The sequence below is a fragment of the Leopardus geoffroyi genome, chromosome X (assembly GCF_018350155.1).
Source record: "Leopardus geoffroyi isolate Oge1 chromosome X, O.geoffroyi_Oge1_pat1.0, whole genome shotgun sequence".
NCBI lineage: Eukaryota > Metazoa > Chordata > Mammalia > Carnivora > Felidae > Leopardus > Leopardus geoffroyi.
This window is the reverse complement of record NC_059343.1, coordinates 98,081,038-98,105,669: the sequence shown is the minus strand read 5'-3', so window position 1 is coordinate 98,105,669 and position 24,632 is coordinate 98,081,038. Positions and strand designations below refer to the sequence as shown.

The following is a 24,632-nucleotide window of genomic DNA, read 5'->3' as shown; positions in this document are numbered from 1 at the left end:
ACTTCTAATTACAAATAAGTTTTACCTTTTATTGTGTTCCATTATACAATTTTACATAGTACCATGGTTACTGTAAGCGATAATTAAGCAAACTGAATTCACGTTGTTGAGCTCTGCTTCTCCGTATATAGATTTACCTAAAAAAGTACAAACCGAGCACAGTGGTGCAATTTACCAGGCACTTTCAAGTTGCTTAGATATTTACAAATACGTAAGCACCCTGTTGGAAAGCATGAAAATTTTGGTGTCAGGAAGAAACACTCCGTGTGTATCACATCTTTACATTGGAACGTTTGCACAGCTCCGCTCATTCCTGAGAAAGGTCAGTCTCGTCACTTTACAGTTGCACGTCCTCATATTTCAGCAGTGTATCTTGGGGAACCATAACCTCTGTCACTCGACGTACCGCTAATGGCACAAAATACATGTAACGTGTTCCTCATCCAAGGGGAATGTATTGTGTCTTCTTGTAATATCTAAAACAAACAGAAGAAACGTACGTGTTTATCACGAGGCATAATGGCCGCTGTCAAGAAAGTATGTGTATATGAAATTACAGGCATATTTCAATTTGTCACTGACACTTAGCTATTTAAAATGACATAAAGCAGAAAGAGCAAAGGATAACGTTACCGACTTAAGTCTTCAAAGCTGTATTACAAAGGCCGCATATTAAGAAAGCAGAAAAGAGCTGGTTACTCATTTGGAAAAACAAAAGACTGTGAAATGCAAAATTCAAGAAAAAGTGAGAGGTAATGCGATCTTGAAAATATTTTTTAACGAATACTCATAACAAGAGCTCTAAACAGTGGCTCTCAGAATCACCCGTAGGGCGTTTCAAACACACAGATACCCGTGCTCCTTCCCGAGAGACTTGGAAAATAATATCCAGTAAAGTCACAAGTGCGTATTTCTTTTCGAAAGATACACTACAATTACATAAGCTGATCGATGCAGAGGATTTTTCATGGAAATGAAGAACTCCATACATACAAAATATAAACTTTATATCCCATAAGTATATAAACATATGTATTCATATTGATACAGATATTTAAAAAATTTTCCCATTTTGTGTGACCAAAAGCAACAGAAAGCTCCTGCTTGGATTAGATGGAAGAAAAGAATACCATACACATCACATCTGACCTCCTTACTATGCGATCCCCACTTAGATCTCAAGCTTTTGATACTTGGTTCTCAAGTCAGCTTTTGAAAATTCAGTATTAAGCCCACAAACTGGTCTCTGGTGACGGCAATGAGTCACATCGTTTGTGTTGCTACAAATCACGTCTTGTAGAAACTCCATAATAATTTCCTCTTACAAAATTTGTAACTCATGACACTAATCTGAGAGCCAAGCAGAGGTTGGAGGGATGACTAATTATTTATCCACACCTGTCAGATGTGATAAGCCAATATGGGACTCATTGCGTAGAAAACAAAACACAGAGTTGGTAGCACTCTAACTCGTTAAGAAATCTGCAGTTATGGGGCACCGGGGTGGCTCAGTCGGTTAAGCGTCCGACTCTTGATTTCGGCTCAGGTCATGATCTCATGATTTGTGAGATCGAGCCCCACGTCAGGCTCTGTGTTGACGGCTCAGAGGCTGCTTGGGATTCACTCTCTCCCTCTCTCTGTCCCTCCCCATTTTGCTCTCTCTCTCTCCCTCTCTCTCTCTCTCAAAAATAAACTTAAAAATGGATTTGCAATTAATAGTTTTTTAACTTTAGTTTTTAAAAAAATGTTTATTTATTTACTTTGAGAGAGAGAGAGGGAGCGCAAGTGTGGACAGAGAAGGGGCAGAGAGAGAGAGAGAGAGAGAGAGAGAGAGAGGGAGAGAGAGAATCCCAAGCAGGATCCATGCTGTCAGCGTAGAGCCTGACAGGGGACTCGATCTCACGAACCGTGAGATCATGACCTGAGCCGAAATCAAGGGCTGGAGGCTTATACTGGATTCGACTCCTGAAATCATTATTGCACTATATGCTAACTTGGATGTAAACATAAATACATAAATAAATAAATAAATAAATAAATAAATAAATAAATGAGTTGGAGGCTTAACCGAATGAGTCACCCAGGTGTCCCTGCAATTAATAGTTTTAAGATAATATAAATCCCCTTTTCAGAGTCAAAAGCTTGAAGAAGTTCTAAAAATAACTGTATATTGTGGTATACTGTAACAGATTATACCGAAAAGGGCCAAGGAATCTCCAGGCTATATATCTTTTGTCAAGTCATCAATTATGGAGCACAACAGAATAATTTATATGTCACGACACAGCTACACTTTATTTTATTTTGTATTATTTTATTTTCCTTTGGGAAATAATGTAGGCCAAAGTGTGACTAAAAAAAAAAAAGGCTCTCTTTTATGGAGAAAAAAAAGGCTCTCTTTCCTTCTAATAGGAAAGCCTGAATTATAAAAACTCACTATAAAGTCAACATTTACTCAAAACGAGGCACACCTAAATACGATGCATTAGGACAGAACAGCTCACGTAAATATACACCAATAGAAACTAAGATTTTTCTTGGTTATCTATCAATGTATAATGTCAAGGATCTAAAATATAGGTCCATTTTCTATGGATTATGAAGAATAGAAACCCATACACTGGACAGCTCCTAGGAACAGATCATGTAGTTACTTGATAAAAATACGCTTCTGAACAGTGATGTAAAGAAAGGTATATCCCTACGTTTCTGAGCTTGAGATACAGACAACAGGGGCCCCTGAGTGGCGTATCAGTATGTTAAGCGTCTCTTACTTTAGGCTCAGGTCATGATCTCATGGTTTGTGGGTTCGAGCCCCACGATTGAGCCTGCTTGCGATTCTCTCTCCCTCTTCCCCTCCCCAGCTCTCTCTCAAAAAACAAAACAAACAAAAAAAAAAAAAAAGGAAGAAGAAGAAAGAAAATGAGACTCCTGGTCATTCAATGCAACCTTGTGTTAACTAAATTTCCCACAGCCTTCCCTAAAGGGAAGCATACAAAATAAATTTGGAGAGGCAGAGCTTGATTCAAAGTCAACTAGCCTGTTTTCCTAGAAATATCTCTTCTTTTCCTCATCATTTCCATGCAGTTCTTTGGACACTAGCCACTGCTGACTTATTTGTAACTACACCCTTGGTGTGACAATCTCATCTGGGGGAATGCCTTCATCAAGCAATCACTGAAATGCAGCTACCAGGACAGAGAAGGTTCTGGAACCAGCTTTAAGAATGTGTTCTCAGGGTGCCTGGGTGGTGCAGTCAGTTAAGCGTCTGGATTGGCTCTGGTCATGATCTCACGGTTCGTGGGTTCAAGTTCTGCGTCCAGCCCAGAGCCTGCTTTGGATTCTGCGCCGCGCCCCCCCCCACCCCTCCCCCAGTCACAGTCTGTCTCTCTCTCTCAAAAATAAACAAACATAAAAAAATTAGAAAAAAAAAGAATGTGTTCTCTAAAGAAGGGTTGTAGTTTCCCTTGTTTCTTTTTTTTTTTTTTTTTCAACGTTTTTATCTATTTTTGGGACAGAGAGAGACAGAGCATGAACGGGGGAGGGGCAGAGAGAGAGGGAGACACAGAATCGGAAACAGGCTCCAGGCTCTGAGCCATCAGCCCAGAGCCCGACGCGGGGCTCGAACTCACGGACCGCGAGATCGCGACCTGGCTGAAGTCGGACGCTTAACCGACTGCGCCACCCAGGCGCCCCTCCCTTGTTTCTTTTAAGAAGTCTTAATTCCTTAAAAATTCAGAGTCTGAAGAATTTCTGAAGCAAATATTTATCTTATTGGGTGTTTTCATTAGTAAGGATATGAAGGTGACTTTAATAATAAGCTTACTAGGCTCAGTCACTGAGGGACGAGACCATAATGCTAAGACTTTTACAAACATGTTGAAGATGTTAAAATACTTAAAGTAACGATCCATGTATACAGCGGTCAGGGTTCTGGCATAAAAATTCTGACGTTTAGGGGCACCTGGGTGGCTCAGTCGGTTGAGCGTCCGGCTTCAGCTCAAGTCATGATCTCAAGGTTCGCGAGTTCAAGCCCCACATTGGGCGCTGTGCTGTCGGTGCGGAGCCCGCTTCGGATCCTCTGTCTCCCTCCCTCTGCCCCTCCCCTGCTTGCGCTTTCTCAGAAACACATAAACTTAAAAAAAAAACCTAGGAATACTCTGGCTTTAAGATAAATAGATGTATAAAAGTCCTAACAACTTAATTATGACGTAATGTGGCTGGAAGCGGCGAACAGGTCTCGACTTCCCTATTTTTTAGGTTGTGGTTTTAATATAGTAGCTGCAATTGTCAGGAACACTTAGTCATAGATGAAAATGCTAAGAAGTTTTATGAAAACAGAGTTTTGGGTAGGCTGTTCAGGCATTAAGACAATTCTCAGGTTTTAGAAGCCTCTCAGAACGTCACCTAAGCTATAGTTTCTTATGGCTGAGACAGGGATATTCTTTTTTTTTTTTTAAGTGTTTTTTTATTTTATTTTTGACAGAGAGAGAGAGAGAGAGAGAGAGAGACAGAGCATGAGTGGGGGAGGGGCAGAGAGAGAGGGGGAGACACAGAATCCAAAGCAGGCTCCAGGCTCTGAGCTGTCAGCACAGAGCCCGATGCGGGGCTCGAACTCACGAACCGTGAGATCATGACCTGAGCCGAAGTTGGACGCTCAACCGACTGAGCCACCCAGGTGTTTTTTGTTTTTGTTTTTGTTTTTTTTTTTTAAAGACAGGGATATTATTTTAGGGATTTGCCTCCTGTGCTCATCATTTCACTTCTTGAGAGACTCTTACCCATGTTTACAGTAGAGCAGGTCAGATTTGCTCAGCTCATTACTTCCAATAGCACTGTGGCCCAAAGAACGGAATGGCTAATGACCGATAATTGCTTTAGCAACTGCTTCAGATAATGACTTCCAATGCCATTTGCATTATATCATTGAAACGATTAAAGACAGTAAGAGCAAATGTGAAAATACCGACGGATCATTTCAAGGGAATACATTTCGAACTAACAGTTAGATTCGGCTAAATAACACTTCAGGGGCCCCAGATCATGTTTTCATTTTCAACCACCCTAAGACTTGCCTGCTCGTGGATAATGTCAGACAATTCTTTTACCATGTCTCTGAAATTTGACTTTAGCCCTTCATGGTATTCAATTTGATCCTCTTTAATTAGCCGCTCATTTAGTTCAAGTGCAATGCTGCATGCCTGTATGAATTTCCTGTAGACAAAAAGCAAAGACAATAAGGGTTTCATCATTTATTCCTACAAAGTCTCACGGACCATCAGTTTGATATTCACTTTAACCATGGCTTGCCTAGAAGGAAAATTAGAATCCTGTATTTGCTCACTGCTACTCTTTGCTGATGCCACGTCCTAAGTCTGAAATACTTTCTTTCTTTCTTTCCCACCTTTCCCTTCTGGTTTCTTACTTTCTTTAAAACCTGGCTCAAAACGCAGGCCTTCTAGAAAGCCTATTTGCTCAGTCACTTGATCTTGTATCAGCTAACGTTCTTGCGCTCACGTTAATTTGCGTGTGTAGATGATGAGTCGTGCATTCAATTCAAAAGTAATTTATTTGGGGTTAGTATGTACCCACGACAGTACTGGGTGCTACAGGTAAGAGTTATCTGCCCTGTGCTGGGAGCGGGGACAAAGATTGCGGGGGCGGGGAGGCGTGAAATCGGTGAGGGAGATTGAGAGGTACAAAAACTTGTTATGAAATGAATAAGTCACAGAGATGAAAAGGACAGCATAGGCAATGTAGTCAATAATGTTGTAATAACGTTGTATGGTGACAGATGGTGTGATCGTACTTCCCGCGGGGAGCACTGAGTAATATATAGAATTGTCAAATCAGTGCGTCATAGGCCTGAAACGAATAACACTGCATGTCAACTACACTTCAATAATTTTAAAAAAGTGGGGACAGTTGATGACTCATTGTAAAAGTCTTTCTCCATCATTTCATGTGTTTATATATTTAAATGCCCGCAATCAGGGTGCAGGTCTTAGGGGGCAAAGTACCTCATTGCCCATTTGCTTTGTATCCCTATCATAGCAACTGGTAGAATCCTTCTGCACATGTCAGGCATTAATAAATACTGGTGAATGAGTGATTACTGGTTACTCTGCAACCTGGAAGGCCTGAGAACACACAGACAGGAAAAGTAAATGAAATAAACCAGCAGCAAACGAGTGGATAAGTTCTCTTTCTCCTTGGTGTGTTTTACTCAACCCGTCTCTCTTATTCTGAATATAAACTCTACATATTAAACAGATTTGTAATGCAAGACCATTCAGACATGCCTGGGGATGCTCAACTCAAGCCCTGGACCAGCAGAATCCCAATTGGAACTAAGAACACAAGATAGGAGGGGCGCCTGGGTGGCTCAGTCGGTTGAGCGTCCGACTTCGGCTCAGGTCATGATCTCGCGGTTCCTGAGTTCGAGCCCCGCGTTGGGCTCTGTGCTGACAGCTCAGAGTCTGGAGCCTGTTTCAGATTCTGTGTCTCCGTCTCTCTCTCTCTGCCCCTCCCCTGCTCGTGCTCTGTCTCTCTCTCTCTCTCAAAAAATAAACATTAAAAAGAAATTAAAAAAAAAAAAAAGTACCATTAGAGGGTCACTTAGCTATTGTAAAAAAGAACAGAATGTCTTTTTTTGGAAGGATACCATTTGGTGAATATTTTGGTTTCTATGAAGAAGAAAATGGAGTAAAAGATAGAGGTCTAAAGGGAAAATGACAAAGCACTTACCTAAACATGTCTTTCAACTCATTTACTTTCTTTGGTGGATACTTGCTAGCTTGACTATCATTTAAGAAAGCTCTTGCATATGCTAATGGACCAGCATTTACCTAAATTACAAAGGGAGAAAAATACGAGAGTTGTTAGAATGTAATCAAAAAGAAATGTCTACATTTCTCTCTTTATTATTTTTTTAAGATTTTATTTATTTTTTTCTTTTTTAAGGAATCTCTACACCCGACATGGGGCTTGAACTCACAACTCCAAGATCAACAGTCGAGATCAAGAGTCGCACACTCCACTGACTGAGCCAGCCAGGTGCCTCTGCACTTCTCCTTAAAAAAAAAAAAAAAAAAAAAAAAAAAAAAAAAAAAAAAAAAAAAATCCCTGGGGCGCCTGGGTAGCTCAGTCGGTTGAGCCTCTGACTTCGGCTCAGGTCATGATCTTGCACTCTGTCAGTTCGAGCCCGGTGTCGGGTTCTGTGCTGACAGCTGGGAGCCTGAAGCCTGCTTTGGATTCTGTTGTCTCTATCTCTCTCTGTCCCTCCCCAACTCATGCTCATGCTCTCTCTCTCTCTCTCTCTCTCTTAAAAGAAATAAAAATTAAAAAGCCCCCTCGATGCATTAAAAATCTGTACCTGAGAACCATATTTACTATTCTTACTATAAGCTTATTCAAAAACAAATGACTGAAGCCAATAATCTGCAAAGATCATATTCCAGTAAGGTACTTAATGACTTCTGCTCTGTAAATACAGAGCTTGGCTGCAGTCAGAGGAGTTTATGTTAAAGTCTTCTGCCATAACGCAAATTTTATGGCCGCTGAACATTTTTTTCCGGTTAATCGAAAACTGCACAGGTGTTTGCACTCAGTAAGCACAGAATACACACTGCGGTTCATGCTTGCTCTGTGCCCTCAGGAAAGCAAGCCTATCGAGAAACGTTTAAGACGTATTCAGCCACCGACATACCTGCACTGAGACACAACCCTGCAATTTCAGCTGCAGCTGAATCATGTCCACGTCGGCAGAGGAGCAAAGTTTTTTCAGCTCTGCCGTCTTATCTTTGATCTCATCAGTCGCGACATCGATGGGCTTTAAATGAATCTGCTGCTCATAGTTTATAGGGATCCTCTTCTTCACATACGGAAAGGAGTTTGAAGCTGTTAAAATGTTCAGATTGGTTGTGGTTATCTTTAAAAAATGATCCGTTCAAACGGCCAAGTCAAAGGAAAAAAAAAAAAATTCATGATGCTTAATTGCCCCCACCATGCTTTCTCTAGAAAGTACCGTAGGGTATCAGAAAGCACCGCAGTACTTCAGGATTGAGGGGGAAATTCTTTTTATCAGATACCCGAGAGCAATCGTGAATTACATATGGGGAAACTCTGGTTTATAACATTGCCATGTCTGTGCAAGCTAGTGACGGAACAGCAGAAAAATGAAGGATTAAAATTTCAGTTCACACTTCCCTGCTGGCCACCTGCTACTTGTGTGTATCAAAAAGCAGCAAGTCAAACAAATGTTATCTCGCGAGGTCCTACTTACTGGTCAAGATGGTGCGGCGTTTACACTGTTCTTCTATGCAGCCTTGCTTTTTGCCTGATAATGTATAAGGAGCTTCAAAAACAAATCTGTTGATATTGTGGTTTCTTTCAAACTCGGTCTTTCTTTCTGTGAGTTCTTTGTCATCAAAGTAGGGCTTCACATAAGTGACTTGGATATGAGCATATTTTGGATCGAGATCTTTAGCGTTCACCTACCAAGTAAGAAAGTTTGGCTTTTTTTTATTCAACGGAAGGGAAGAGCAGGTACAGGTAAGATAATAAACTCCTTGGAGATTACTTGAGGAACACTGTCATTAGGATTGTGCTCCCAACTGAATACACACCTGGAGGAGAGCTTTATTCTTTTCGTAAGGATCATTTCCTCCTGATTGTAAAGAAGTTACAGAAACTTACATGGAAATTACAGAAATGTAGGAAGATAATATAAATTGTAATCCTACCACTCAGCAAGGACCGTCGTTCACATTTTCACGGATTTCCTTTCAATCTGTACTCTGTGCACACACATTTACAAAGCTGAGGTCACACTAGACGCTGTTTCATATTCTGATTCTTTAAAAATACATTACAATGGTTAACTGTACATTTGAATTCTACCTCCGTAAAAATAAGATTCTGGAGAGGATTCTGAGAAGGCAGGAGAGCACCAGAAATCTATCTTCCTACTTAGGCAACATTTACACGGGCAGAATCTGTCTGCTCTAACTATTTTGGAACTCTGGAGTCCACTGAAAGCTTGTAACCTGTAGGGGAAGGCCTGGACGGAAAATCGCAGTTAGGCTTGATTTTTGTCAATTTCAGCTCTTGGCACGACGGTAGCTACCCGGATCTTACCCCTCAGCCCCATGGCAGGCAGCTGTGCACATGTGCCCGAAACAGCTTGCAGGAGCCAGGGTGGGCAAGAAGGACCCTGTCTTCCAAATATTGGGGATCTGTGCTCTGACTGCTGTTTCTGATTATAGAGGTACAAAGAGGATACAGCCATTTTCATTATAATCCCCCACCCCTGGCTGAACTGACTTCCAGAGGATTTTTTTTTTAAGTTTGTTTGTTTATTTTGAGAGAGAGAGAAAGAGAGACAGCACACACATGTGTACAAGAAGGGGAGGGGCAGAGAGAGAGAGGGAGAGACAGAATTCTAAGCAGCCTCCAGGCTCTGAGCTGTCAGCACAGAGCCCGACACAGGGCTTGAACTCACAAACCATGAGATTATGACCTGAGCTGAGATCAACAGTTGGAGGCTTAACCAACTGAGCTACCCAAGTACCCCTGACTTCCAGGGGATTTAAAAGATCTCTCCCCTTTATTTTTCTTTTTCCCTCTTGGGAGCCAGACATTGAAGACTAGGACACTCAAAATCAACTGCATAGAGGAGGGAAGTGAGAAACTCACTACACATGCCCAGGGGAAGGTGCAGGTTCAGAAAAGACCCGAGAAGACCCTGAATCTAGGCAGATCCGTGATACAGAGACAGCCTATGACAATTAAAACAAAACCCAGCAAATCCTGGAAAAGGGGGAGAATCTGATTTCTGGAATGATCACAGGATCAGATCCAAATGTACGATTTTCAACAAGAAAAAAATGTCACCAGGCATCTAAAGAAACAGGAACATGGCACATTCGGAGGGGAAAAATAAACCAATGGACACTTGTCTCCCCAAAAAGACCTGATAGCAGACCTACTAGAAAAAGACTTTAAAATAACTGTCTTGATGATCAAAGAACTAAAGGGAGCTGTGGAGAAAGTCAAGAAGACAATGTATGAACTAATGTCAACATCAATAAAGAGGTAGGAAACCTAACAAGAAACCAAACCAATTCTTGGAGCTGGAAAGCACGATAAATAAAATGAAAATTCACTAGGGGGATTCAAAGGCAGACTTGAGCGGACAGGAGTAATAGTCACAGAACCTGAAGATATGACAATCATGAGGAACATCACCCCGTGGACCAACATACACACTGTAGGAGTCCTGGAAAGGAAAAGAGATGGAAAGAGGCAGAGGTAATAGTTGAAGAAATAATGGGTGAAAACTTCCCAAATTTGATAAAAGGCAGGACTATAAACATCCAAGAAGATTCTGAGTAGGGTAAGTCAAAGAGACCCACACTGAGCCACGTTAAAACCAAACTGTCAAAGAGTTTTGGAAGAATCAAGAGAGAAGCGACTCATCACACATAATAAGGAAGTCTCAATACGATGATCAGATTTCTTATCAGAAACTTTGGAGGCCAGAAGGCAGTGGGTGAGTGTAGTCAAAGCGCTAAAGAAAAAAAATCTGTCAACCAAGAATTCTGCATTTTTAAAGAAAAAAATTTAAGTTTATTTATTTTTGACAGAGACAGAGTGTGAGCATGAGCTGGGGAGGGGCAGAGAGAGAGGGAGACACAGAATCCGAAGCAGGCTTCAGGCTCCGAGCTGTCGGCACAGAGCCCGACGCGGGGCTCGAACCCACGATCCATGAGATCGTGACCCGGGCCGAAGTCGGACGCTCAACTGACTGAGCCACCCAGGCGCCCCAGAATTCTGTATTTGACAAAACTGCCCTTGAAAGTGGGAAAGAAATGAAGATAGTCCTCAGCAAAGAAAAGCTGAGGGAGTTTGTTGCCACTAGAACCGTCCTATGTAAGATGCCACAGGAAGTCTTGCAGCTTGAGATGAAAGGACACCAGACGGTAACCTGAAGCGGCGTGAAGAAATAAAGACCTCAGTAAAGGTAAATCCATGGGCAATTATAATAGCTAATGTTATTGTGACAATGGGATGTAACTCCATTTTTTGCTTTCTACATAATTTAAGAGACAACTACATTAAAAAATTATTGGTCTAAAAGCTAGTATTGTTGCAATTTTGGCTTGTAACTTAAAACATTCGTTTTCTACAGAATTTAAGAGACTAACGTATTAAATCATTAGCTTATGGTTTTGGGACACACAAAACGTGTAATTCTACAACATCACCAACAGGAAGGGGTAGGGAAGGAGCTGTCAAAGAAGCAGATTTCTTGGTATGCTATGGAAATTAAACTGGTATAAATTCTAATTAGAGTGGTATAACTTTAGGATGTTAAATATCATCCCCATGAAAACCATAAAAATATACTTAAGGGATATAGTCAAAAGGAAATGGGAGACAAATGTAACCATTCCACTGTAAAAAAAAAAAAATCAATTAAACCAAAAGAAGACAGTAATGCAAAAAAATGAGAGACAAAAAAGCTATAAGGCACATAAGAAAATAGCAGAAGGAAAGAACCCTCTCCTTATCAGTAATTACTTGAAATGTAAATGGATTAAAATGTAATCAAAAGGGAGGTTTGCAGAATGGATAAGAAATTATGATCCAACTATGTGTGGTCTACAAGAGATTTATTTTCGGTCCAAAGACACACATGGGCTGAAAGTGAAAAACAGAAAAAGATATTCCATGCATACAGTAACCAAAAGAGAGCAGGAGTGAATATACTAATATTGAACAAAGTAGACTTTAAATTTTTAAAGGTCACAAGAGACCAAAAAAAGGACATTGTACAGTGATAATAGGTCCAATGCAGCAAGAAGATAAAACAATCATAAACATCTACACATCTAATAACAGACCATCAAAACATAGAAAGCAAAAATTGACAGAGTGCAAAGGAGAAACAGTTTTACAGTAATACTTGGAGGCTGTAGCACCCCACTCTCAATACCAGATACAGCAAGCAGACAGAAGGTAAGTAAGGAAGTAGGGGACCTGAACAACACACTTAACCAAGTACAACTCACAGACATATACAGAACACTCTACTCGGCGATAATATGCATTCTTCTCCAGTGTACATGGGACATTTTCCAAGATAGGTTGTATGTTAGGCCACAAACAAGTCTCAATAGATTCAAAAAGACAGATACCATAGAAAGTATCTTCTCTGACCATGAAGGGATGAAGTTAGAAGTCAATAACAGAAGTAAAATAGGAAAGTTCATAATTTTGTGGAAGTTAAACACTTAAAAATCAATGGTTCAAAGAAAAACAATCACAAGGGAAGTTGGGACATACTTAGTAAGGAAAATGAAATCACAACATACCAAAGCTTACAGGACACAGAAAAAGCAGCGCTAAGGAGGAGACTTATAAACACAACATTACAAAACAGGAAAGGTCTTAAATCAACAACATGACTTTACAACTTAAGGAACTAGAAAGAGAGGAACTAAACCCAAAGCTAGCAGAAGGAAGGAAATAAAGGTTAAGCAGAGATCAATAAAATAGAAAATAGGAAAATAGAGAAAAGCAATGAAACCAAAGGTCAGTTCTTTGAAAAGATCAATGAAGTTGACAAATCTTTAACTAGATGGACTAAGAAAAAAAAAGGACACTCAAAATTGCTAAAATAGGAACTGGAAATAAGGACATCACTACCAAATCTACAGAAGTAAAAAAGATTGTAAGAGTACTATGCACAACTGTATGCCATCAAATGAAATAACCTAGACGAAATGAACAAATTCCTGGAAACACACAGCCTACCAAGACTAAACCACGAAAACAAAATAGAAAACTCTGAATAGCGCTATAACTAGTGAGGAGATTGAATCCATAATCAAACATTTTCGGATGGAAAAAAAGCTCTGACCTGATGTCTTCACTGATGAAGTCTACCAAACACTTATAGAAGAACTACCACCAATCCTCAGACTCTTCTAAGAAACTGAAGAGGAGGGAACACGCCCTGACTCATTCTGTGATGTCAGCATTACTCTGAAACCAAAGCTAGACAAAGCTGGTACAAAGCTGGTACAAAGAGAATCTACAGACTAGCATCCCTTACGAACGCTGCTGCAAAAATCCTCGACAGAATATTGGCAAACAGAATTCCACGGCATATTAAAAAGGATTATATGCCATGACCAAGTAGGATCTACTCCTGGAATGCAAGGATGGTTCAACATATGAAAGTCAACCAATGTAAATACAACCACATAAACAGAATAAAGGGGGAAAAAACTACATGATCACCTTAATTGATGCAGCACATGCATTTGACAAAATTCAGCATCCTTTCATAATAAAAATACTCAACAAGCCAGGAATAGAAGGAATTTTCCACAGTCTGATCAAGGGCCACTATGAAAAACCCAGAGCGAATGTTATACTCCGTGCTGAGAGGCTGAAAGCTTTTCCTCTAAGATCAGGAATAAAGCAAGGAGGCCTGCTTTTGCCACTTCTATCCAACACGGTGCCGGAAGCTCCAGTGAACTGCACACGTAAGGATGGTGAGAGCAGTAAATTAATTCTATGCTACGTGTACATGCAGCAAAAAGCGTATTATACTGATCACAGTTCTATATGGCCATCAACATGACTTTTAACGGATATATGAATGAACATGATTTATTGGATCGGTCCCTCATCAAGAGAGTCTTCAGTTGTTTCCCAATGTTTTGCTATTGCAAAGAATGCTCTGATGAACACCCCTGTATTTAAAACTATGTGCATTTTTTTTTCCTGACTTAGTCCTCAGGGTCAGTTCCTAGAAGTTGCTCAGTTAAAAGATTTACCTGGTTTTAAGGATTTTGATACATATTACACAATTACCCTACAGAAAAGCCTACCGGTTTGTACATCCACAAGAAGTGACTGACGTTGGAAGAGGGTGTACCCTTGACTACATTAATCCTACCTTAGGTCCTCCCGTCCTTCGAAGGGGACCACAGGAAAGAATGGTTCTCTTCCAGAGACATAAAAATTATGGCAGTTATGGGCCCTTTCATGAAGAGTCTATATTCCATGTTTATATTCTGCTGGAGGCAAAACTCAGAACTGTCCGTGCTGGACTTTCCACCTGTGGGCTCTAGATACCCTCCCCTCTATCAGTCTCCCCATGAACCTGACACTATGCCCAAGCCCCTCTCTCAGTGTTCTCTCAACTCAACTGGCTTGTGACTTGAGTGTTGAGGACTCTTGTCAGTGTCGTTGCAATTTACGATAGGCCTGGTTCTGTGTTTAGTGTAGAAAGCAAACATTGAAACAAACAAAAGAGACAACAAAAACCTCTCTGGAAACAGTCTCTGTATCCTTTTTTTTTTTTTTTTCTCCACATATATGGGAGACGGCCAGGAGATACAAAGTTCCTTAGCTTCTTTTAGCTTCTCCAAATCCATTCTATCTGTTCTTACGTAAATATCTAAAAGCCCTGTATCTGGAAATCTTAATCTTTTTTCTCCCAGTACATAGCTAGATTTCTCGACAGAGAACACACTGGTGGTTGCCAGAGGGGAGAAGGGTGGGGGGCAAATGGGCAAAACGGGTAAGGGGAGTGGGAGATACAGGCTTCCAGCTATGGAGTGAATAATCAGGGGAATAAAAGGCACAGGACAGGGAGTATAGTCGATGGCATTGCAGTAGCTTGTACGGTGACCGACGGTAGCTCCGCTGGTGGTGAGCACAGCATAACATACCGAGAAGTTGAGTCACTATGTTGCCCACTCGAAACTAATGTACCATCGTGTGTCAACCACACTCAGAAAAAGTAAGCTAGATTTCTCCTAAGAGGCACCTCAGGAGATAGGTGGGGTAATTATCTGGGCTAAGACAAAACACAGAAGGGAAATACACAAAAAAAAGAGGTCAAGCCTGATTTTAACCTTATAAAAGTAAAATATGTACATGGTAAAACATTCAGGGGGGGCCTGGGTGGCTGAGTCAGTTAAGCGTCCGACTTCGGCTCAGGTCGTGATCTCACGGTTCGCGGGTTCGAGGCCCGCGTCGGGCTCTGTGCTGACAGCTTGGAGCCGGGAGCCTGCTTCGGGTTCTGTGTCTTCCTCTCTTTCTGCTCCTCCACAGCTCACACTCTGTCTCTTTCTCTCTCAAAAATGAATAAATGTTAAAAAAATAATAATAAAAAAAAAACAACCACATTCAAACAGTACACAAGGGTATAGAGGAAAAGTAGAAAATTTCTTTCTATGTAAGATTCTGGTCCCTCTCCTCAGGGGTAAGCATGGTTAACAATTTTGTATGTACCATTCCAGAAATTTCCTAAGTATATACAAGTTATTGTGAATATCAATGTTTGCACAAATGTGATCATCCTATCCGTGACATCCTGCACCTCACCTTTCCGCCCCCTCAATAAAGTATCTTGATAGGTTCAAACCAACACTTAGAAATCTATCTCAATTAAAAAAATGTTTTTAATGTTTAATTTTGAGAGAGAGAGCGAGCGAGCGAGCGTGAGTAGGGGAGGGGCAGAGAGAGACAGAGACCACAGAATCCGAAGCAGGCTCCAGGCTCCAAGCGGTCAGCACAGAGCCCGACGCGGGGCTCGAACTCACGAACCGTGAGATCATGACCTGGGCCGCAGTCGGACGCTTAACCGACTGAGCCACCCAGGCGCCCCTATCTCAATTTTTTAATGCGTAGGTTGCCACATCCATTATATGGATAATACCATTTCTTTAGCCATATGGACGTTCAGATGGCTTCCCGGTTTTTGCTACATAAACCTTGCAGCAATGACCACCTTTAATCACACATCTTTGTGGTAGCGAACACCCACAAGATAAAATCTTAAAGGTGACATTATTGGGTCCAAGGAAACGCAGGTTTTGAAATATTAGAAAACCTCGCCCGACGGTTCTTCAAATGGTCTGTGCCCTCCAGCGGAGTTTGTTCTTTGGCAAGGTAAAAGAGTGTTTTTAATTTTCACTTTCACCCATGAAGAAAGAAACAAGGAACTTGTAAGCAACTGCTTATTATGTCTGTTGTCTACCGAGAAGGACTAAAATATTGTGCCTGCAAATAACGTCAGGGGCCCAGCTGCCCGATGGTGCTTTTCCGCTAGCCCTCACGAGCCAGGTTTTCATGGGCAGCTTAGAGTAGAAAACTGCACATGCTGTTCAGCAAGCCTGGCTTTCCATTAACTTTCCATTTATAGTATCAGTTATGTGGCAGTGAGCCTAAGACTATCTGGCTGCAAGGAGCTAAAATCTTCTGTTGTCTTAACTTAATAAAACACCACAAAAATAGCGAAGCTGATAAGAGGTAGAGAGGTTTTGCCAAATATTAATGAATTCCAAATCTACTGGCCTGTCAACTTTTACATGTCTAAGGCATACGGTCAAGATAAAAGCAAGAGAGACAGGTGAGTCTACAAAGGGAAGACATCGTTTTCTTTTCTTTTTTTCCTTTGAGAGAGAGAGAGAGAAAGAGGGCACAGTGGGCGAGCAGCAGAGAGAGAGAGAGAGAGAGAGAGAGAGAGAATCCCACAAGGGGCAGAGAGAGAGAGAGAGAGAGAGAGAGAGAAACGGGCCTCACCCAAAGTGGGACTCAAACTCACGAACCGTGAGATCGTGACCTGAATCAAAGTCAGATGCTTAACTGACTGAGCCACCCAGGTGCCCGACATCATTTTCGGGGTAGGCCAGGACGTGTCTTTACCGTGGCCGTGAGCTTTCCACTCTGGCAATGCTACCTACTGGCTGCTAAGCCACTTGCATCAGAGTCGCTCGGTAAATACTGCCGTGGTCTGCAGATCCTGAACCGTGTAGGCCCCTTCCTACCTTAGAAACCAGCTCTCGTTCTGGGCACACCAGTGGCGACTAAGAATGGTCAGGCAGTCCCACTGTGCTTTTCCAAAAGTCTGCCTAGAGGAAACTATGCGTCTCTAGCAGGGAGCCTTTCTTGCTAGAATCTTTCTCATCCTGGCCTGGCAAGGCCTGCTGGGAAGGATACCCTTTAGAGCAAGTCCCAAGGGATCTCTCCTAAATTTACTTCATTGCAAATGTAACTACCAAACTAAGGATATTTTATAATAAAATGCACTAAAAGCACTAGTATCATCTCCATTTTATTAAAGAGAAAAAATGAGGCACAGAGAAATTAAGTGCCTTCCCTACGGTCAACCAGAGGGCAAATGGCAAGAGAATGGAGATCTGAATCCTTCTCTCTCAGACTCCAAAGCCCCTGTCCTTTCTCTCTCTTTTTTTTTTTTAATTAAAAAAAAATGTTTATTTATTTTTGAGAGAGAGAGAGAGGGAGAATGTGAGCAGGGGAGGGGCAGAGAGAGAAGGAGAGACACAATCCGAAGCCGGCTCCAGGCTCTGAGCTGTCAGCACAGAGCCTGACGTGGGGCTCGAACTCACAAACCGTGAAATCATGACCTGAGCTGAAGTCGGACGCTTAACCTACTGGGCCACCCAGGCGCCCCTCCTGTCCTTTCTTTCAGGACAGGCTCTATTTCCAAACTTCTCCCCCCACCAGCCAGAAAAGGAAAGAGTCAGGAGCAGTGTAGCATGCTTGGAACTAACAAATAATGATTTCAAAATGCAGGGTCTATGTTACCTTGTCTGAATCCTGAATTATTTTAACATTCTCTGTACCAAATTTTTCACCATAAAGTTTAACGAGTCTCAGGGAAATCTCCGAGAGGCCGGTGAGCTTGGGTTCTTTATAGATGTACTCCTTCCCATCCTCTTCTTCAAAAAAAGACTATGGCAAAGTGAAACACACAATCACTTACAGATAGCACGAGCCGGCAGGGCATTTACAGAAAATGTATGAGGTAACTAGCAATAATATGCTTGAAATACATTTTAAGCGGTACCAAAAGCCACATGGCACGTTCTGACCCATTTAACTTCAAATAAATATGAATTTTCCAATTCACAGTCATATGGCCATGTACTTGGCCTGAAGATTTCCACGCTAGTGTTTTCTCATTCCCTGTCATACTTACCTATTTTTCGTTTGAAAGCTCTCAGTACTGGGTATTAAATATATACCTTAAGAGGTTTAACAGAAAATGAAACTGAGGGAGAAATTCAAATCTTCTACGTTGGACTCTGACCTACTGGATTTAGATAGGGAAACCAAAGTGAACGTCACACTTACAGAGGCTTCCGGCTGTTGTGTTAGCCGCTCTATCTAGACAGAAGGCAAGAACCAATGCCTGCTGCTATAGTAATCTAATAATTCAAAGGTGAATGTTTAAAAAGAAAAACAACTTTATGAACGAAAGTATACTTACTTGGCCATAAAAGGCAACTCTGAAGAAAGTCCCTAAAAGTCTTTTTTTTGTGTGCATGACCTCTAGAATTTTTGTGTAAGCTCCATGAAGAGTTCTATAAACTTGAGTAAGTTTCTGAAAAACGAGAATATACAAACCAGCTTTATCTTTTGGTTAATTACTAAATGGCTAAGATAAATACACAGCGGCGGGGTGGGGGGGGGGTTGGGGGAGAAGCAATGCTATTTCCTTTTCAAAATGTGTTTTGGGGTCAGCCACACTCCCCTGCCCCTCTGTCACAATTAGACGAAATTCCTCAACAATGTCAAGGCTAAGGGTAGAAATTAAAATGGTCAATAACCATTTCTACTAGATGCGTATCTGTGGGTTTATTTCATTCATACCTCAATGGGAAGGCATACTTTAAACCTACTGTATTATTGACTACTATTTGCGTTATATCTGAATTAGTTTAACTGAAAGAGAAGCCAGATGCTTTTTTGCTTGAGCCTTTAAGGCAAAGGCGAGAATTAAAAATTTGTGCAAAAACTTCTGGAGATAAAAATAAAGGCAGATGCAGTCAAGCTCAGAGAAACAGCAGACGCTGGGGGTAATTTCCCTCTCCCATTGTTGGATGAAGAAATAGGGTGGAGTAATGAGGAAAGGCTTGATTTAGGATGCTAGAGAGATCTGGATCCTTCCATTCTGAGGCATAGATAGTAGCCCCAGAAATATAGCAGACCACCAAGAGAAAAAAACAAACAAAATATGCAGATACAAAAATAACAGTATATGCCTCAGTGAGGACTGCTTTTATACAAGTTTACAGAAGTTTTTTTTTTTTTTTAATTTTTTAAAAATGTTTTTATTTTTGAGACAGAGAGAGACAGAGCATGAGCAGGGGAGGGGCAGAGAGAGGGGGAGACATAGAATCCGAAGCGGGCTCCAGGCTCTGAGCTGTCAGCACAGAGCCTGACGCGGGGCTCGAACTCACAGAGTGTGAAATCATGACCTGAGCTGAAGTCGGATGCTTAACTGACTGAGCCACCCAGGCGTCCCTAATTTGGACTACTTTTCTTTTTATTTAAAAAAATTTTTTTTATGTTTATTTATTTCTGAGACAGAGACAGAGCATGAGTGGGGGAGGGGCAGAGAGAGAAGGAGACACAGAATCCAAAACAGGCTCCAGGCAATGAGCTGTCAGCACAGAGCCCGACGCGGGGCTCGAACTCACGGAGTATGAGATCATGACCTGAGCCGAAGTTGGACACTCAACCGACTGAGCCACCTCATCTGTACCCAGAAAAAGGGAACACATTGTGCCAAGAACATTATTAAGAATGTGAAAAGCCAACCTACAGGATGGGAGAAAATATTTGCCAATCACAGATCTGATAAAGGTTTAGTATCAGAAAATAATAAAGAGCTCTCACAGTTCAACAACAAAAAGACAACCCAATTTAAAAAGGGGCAAAGCTTTTGAACAAGCATGTCTCCAAAGAAGATACACAAATGGCTAAGAAGCACATAAAAAGATGTTCAAGATCCTTCGTCATAAGGAAATACAAATCAAATACCATAATGTGAACACACTTCACATCCACTAAGATGGCTTTCATGAAAACCCCAAAACAACAGGTGTTGGTCGGACTGTGGAACGTATACGTTGTTGGTGGGAAGGGAAAAGGGAAAACGGTTCAGTGGTTTCTTAAAACATTAAACATAGAATCATCCCATGACCCAGCAATTGTATTCCTAGGTATGTACCCAAGATAAATGAACACAGTTGCCAGGCAGAAACGTCGACACGAATGTTCACAACAGCAGCAACTCTCCGTAATAGCCAAAAGGTGAAAACGACCCAAATGTCTGTCAATGGATACGTGGATAAACAAATCGTGGCGTAGCCACGCAATGGAAAATCATTCAGCCATAAAAAGGAATGAAGTTGTGACAGACGCTACAACGTGGACGAACCTCTAAATATTATGCTAAGTGAAAGAAGCCAGACACAAAAGGTCACATCTCTATGAATCCTTTTTTAATGACACATCCAGAAGAGGGAAACCCATAGGGATGGAAAGCAGATTAGTGGTTGCCAGAGGAGGGCGGGTGGGAGGGAGAGGAACCACTTAGTGGGTAGGACGTGTTTTTCTGGGGTGATGAAAATGTTTTGAAAGTAGAGAGAGGTGGCGGGTTCAGAATATCACGAATGCACTGAATGATACTGAATCGTACACTTTAAAAATGGTTAATTGTGTATTACGTGAATTTCACCTTGATAAAAACGGGAAGCACAGAGAGGCTGTGCTCAATTTGAGGGAAATCTTCCTTATCTTTATGGCTGCTGTCTCTGACACTTTTTCAGCCCGTCCCATAAAGATGCAGTGAAAAATGATATATCAGTGTCCAAGAAACAAGGACTACATCTCATGTGGAACGCTAGGGGATCCGCACAGACCTTTACAAGCCGACAAGCGAATAGGAGGAGTGTCCCTATAGAAAACAGCGTTTCCTTTCATGTGTAAAGATATATTTTTCTTTCTTCCCTATTAGTTGATTGAGTAGCAAAATACTCCCTGAGGTTCTTTTTCAAGATTTTTTTTTTACATTTATTTATTTTTGAGAGACAGAGAAAGAGCACAAGTTGGGGAGGGACAGAGAGAGAATAAGACACAGAATCTGAAGCAGGCCCCAGGCTCTGAGCCTGAGCTGTCAGAGCCTGACGCGGGGCTCGAACCCACAAACCGTGAGATCATGACCGGAGCCGAAGTCAGACGCTTAACCGACTGAGCCACTCAGGCGCCCCCTCCCTGGGGTTGTAATAGCCTTATCTTCAAGCTGGTAAGAAAGCAGGTATTCTGGAAATTTTACAAAGGTTCTTAGGATGTCATGTTTTGCTAAAAGGGGCAATCATCTTGTGGGCTATTCTTTGCCACCTCTACGGCCTAGGTTTAGTTATTAATAGAATCACTTGAACTCCACTATGATTTTTCAGGCATGCCTCACATACCCCAAAACTACGGCAGAGAGAGAAAAGGCCTAGAACCTGGGAAGAAAAAGTGAGTTTGATCAGGGCCAGTCTGAAGAGAGATTAGAACAATGCAGATGATATTAAATGTATGTGTTTTCCTTCTGGGAAAACGATGAAAGCGTACCTGCTATACTTAAGGATAAATTGCTTTGCTTTTTTTAAAAATTTTTTTTGTTTTAACGTTTATTTATTTTTGAGACAGAGAGAGACAGAGCATGAACAGGGGAGGAGCAGAGAGAGAGGGAGACACAGAATCGGAAACAGGCTCCAGGCTCTGAGCGGTCAGCACAAAGCCCGACGCGGGGCTCGAACTCACGGACCGTGAGATCATGACCTGAGCCGAAGTCGGACGCTTAACCGACCGAGCCACCCGGGCGCCCCCAAATTGCTTTGCTTTTTAAAAAAAGGGGTTGAGGGGCGTCTGGGTGGCTTAGTTGGTTGAGCGTCAGACTCTTGACTTCAGCCCAGGTCATGATCTCACGGTTCATGGTACTGGGCCCTGCAATGGATTCTGGGCCGGGCGTGGAGCCTGCTTGGGACTCTCTCTCGTGCTCTGTCACTCTGCTCCTCCCCTGCTCACATGCTCTCTCTCTCTCTCTCTCTCAAAATAAACAAACATTTTTTATTATTTTTTTTTTTAATTTTTTTTTTCAACGTTTATTTATTTTTGGGACAGAGAGAGACAGAGCATGAACAGGGGAGGGGCAGAGAGAGAGGGAGACACAGAATCGGAAACAGGCTCCAGGCTCTGAGCCATCAGCCCAGAGCCTGACGCGGGGCTCGAACTCACGGACCGCGAGATCGTGACCTGGCTGAAGTCGGACGCTTAACCGACTGCGCCACCCAGGCGCCCCAAAATAAACAAACATTTTTTAAAGAAGGCTTGGATCCTAAACCACCCCTTCCTAATACGATAGGCGTAGAAATTACGATTCGGACTCCAAGACTTGAATATAAAACCTGGGCCGGTGGCAAAAGGTATTCATTATACTACATTCTTTATTAATTACCCTTTACCAACAGCTTTATCTGACAGACTAAATTGGAAAAAAACTCCTCACAGTAGGGCTACCAGCCCCTTTGGTCTCCCCATCGAACTGCAAAGAATCGTAAAAGCCTATGACTCTTCCCGGGACAACATGGAAATTCGATAGCTTTTTTTTTTTTTCTTTTTAAGTTTATTTTCAGAGAGAGAGAGAGAGAGAGAGAGAGCAGGGGCAGGGGCACAGAGAGAGGGCCAGAGAATCCCAATCAGGCTCCGATGTGGGGCTCAAACTTATGAGATCATGACCTAAGCTGAAATCGAGAGTCGCATGCTTAACTGACTGAGCCACCCAGGTGCCCAGGAGATTCCATACCTTTATTAGGCGAAGGTTTGGTGAAGACAACACTGAATTTTTTATGCCCTGAGGGGAAGTGGAGGGGGAGGTGCTAGATTAAAATGTTTTAAGAACCACTTGTATAATCTAAAATTTAATTTATATTCTGGATGTTTTACCCTCAATTTCCTTTGGAAAAAAATTTTTTTTAACGTTTATTTATTTTTGAGACAGAGAGAGACAGAGCATGAATGGGGGAGGGTCAGAGAGAGAGGGAGATGCAGAATCTGAAACAGGCTCCAGGCTCTGAGCCATCAGCCCAGAGCCCGACGCGGGGCTCGAACTCACGGACCGCGAGATCGTGACCTGAGCCGAAGTCTGATGCTTAACCGACTGAGCCACCCAGGCGCCCCTGGAAAATTTATAGGAATATAAGGTAGGATTCCGATTTTAGGATGTCACAGGACTTTTAAGGATAGGAACTTTCAGACTGGACAAATGTGTCAACACAACATAGTTAAGTATCTATGTTCTACAATAAAATACAAATGCCATGATATAATTAACCTTTTATTCCTCAGAGGACACATAGTAGAGGGATAGGAACATAACGATGTTACCGTGTTTTCCGAGACCAAAATAAAATATAGTTTAGGCCAATGATGCAAATGTTTAGACTTTTTTTTTTAATGTTTATTTATTTCTGAGAGAGAGAGAGAGAGAGAGAGACAGACAGACAGACAGGATCCAAAGCGGTCTCCAAGCTGTCAGCACAAAGCCTAATGTGGGGCTCGAACTCACAAACCTCGAGATCAAGACCTGAGTCGAAGTCAGAGGCTCAGCGGACTAAGCTACCCAGGCGCCCCCAATGATGCGAGTGTTTCAATTACCTACCTCAAACTCACGACGTTTCTCATAAATTGGAATGATCAACTTGGAGATCTCAGAAATGACTTCATAACGTTCTGCTTTCCATAAGCCATCCACACACTGTTCTAGCAACTCCAGCAAAACTTCCTGCGTTAAGGGCAAAATGCAATCAGGAATTAGAGGTGGTTTTAGAGTTTTGGCAAAGAAATTTTGAACCGTTTCAAGTTCGTAGAGAACAAACAACGTGTACAGAAGGGAGTATGCTTGTGTGACTCTATTTTCTAAATCAAACACTTGTAATGTCTGAAACTGAAACCACTCTTAAAAATATGAAATCAATATTGATAATAGTGAAGCGTACCTATGGATATCGTTTACTCACATAGTGAGGATGTTAGCTGTACTTAGAAACGTAACCCATTAGGAAGGAGTATCTGTTTTCTTTCTTTTTTTTTTTAATTTTTAAAAAATGTTTTATTTATTTTTGAGACGGAGAGAGACAGAGCGTCAACAGGGGAGGGGCAGAGAGAAAGGGGGACACAGAATCTGAAACAGGCTCCAGGCTCTGAGCTGTCAGCACAGAGTCTGACTCAGGGCTCGAACTCACGAACCGCAAGATCGTGACCTGAGCCGAAGTTGGACGCTTAACTGACTGAGCTACCCAGGTGCCCCCAAGAAGGAGTATCTTTAAAAGGGGATATATTATTTGCTCCAAACTGTATGTCTGATAAGGTAAATTCCCCTAAGCCTGTAAATGTTCACAGCTTCCTTTTTATACTGAAGTTATATTTACACATAATGTAATAGAGTGTTCAGAAGAGTGGACAACTTTCAAGCTGCTGTGTTAGTGATACACATGTTTACTAAAATGATGCAGTCTTGGTAAACAATGCTTCCTTCCTGACTGCCGGCCCTAAAGTTTGTGAGAAGGACAGGATAACAGCTCAAGACAGAGATCTCTGACCTTGCCAGAATGATAACAGCTGCTGTAAGTTACTTTATGAACCCTCATCTCGACAATAAAAAGATGAGGCCCATTGCTGACACTATCTGTGAGTCTCAACAGCCTGTTTCTATCTATTTTTTTAATGTTTATTTATTTTTGAGAGAG

At 41.8% G+C, this 24,632-nt stretch overlaps 1 protein-coding gene across 5 annotated transcripts in view; it reads right to left on the bottom strand.

Moving 5' to 3' along the window:
- Positions 1-8: 8 nt before the first annotated feature.
- The window catches only part of DOCK11 (dedicator of cytokinesis 11), a 202,512-nt gene continuing 177,888 nt past the window's right edge, over positions 9-24,632 (bottom strand). For 3 of the 5 annotated variants that reach the window (XM_045470973.1, XM_045470974.1, XM_045470975.1), the window contains 8 exons: positions 23,546-23,668; positions 18,320-18,433; positions 17,635-17,781; positions 8,285-8,495; positions 7,709-7,899; positions 6,748-6,848; positions 5,076-5,214; positions 9-476 (listed from right to left, as the gene is read on the bottom strand). In XM_045470973.1, coding sequence (XP_045326929.1) covers positions 354-476; positions 5,076-5,214; positions 6,748-6,848; positions 7,709-7,899; positions 8,285-8,495; positions 17,635-17,781; positions 18,320-18,433; positions 23,546-23,668 — 1,149 coding nt within the window. In that variant the 3' untranslated portion in view covers positions 9-353. Of the gene's footprint in view, positions 477-633; positions 652-5,075; positions 5,215-6,747; positions 6,849-7,708; positions 7,900-8,284; positions 8,496-17,634; positions 17,782-18,319; positions 18,434-23,545; positions 23,669-24,632 lie in introns of all 5 variants that reach the window. The other 2 variants (XM_045470976.1, XM_045470977.1) reach the window with 2 other exon arrangements.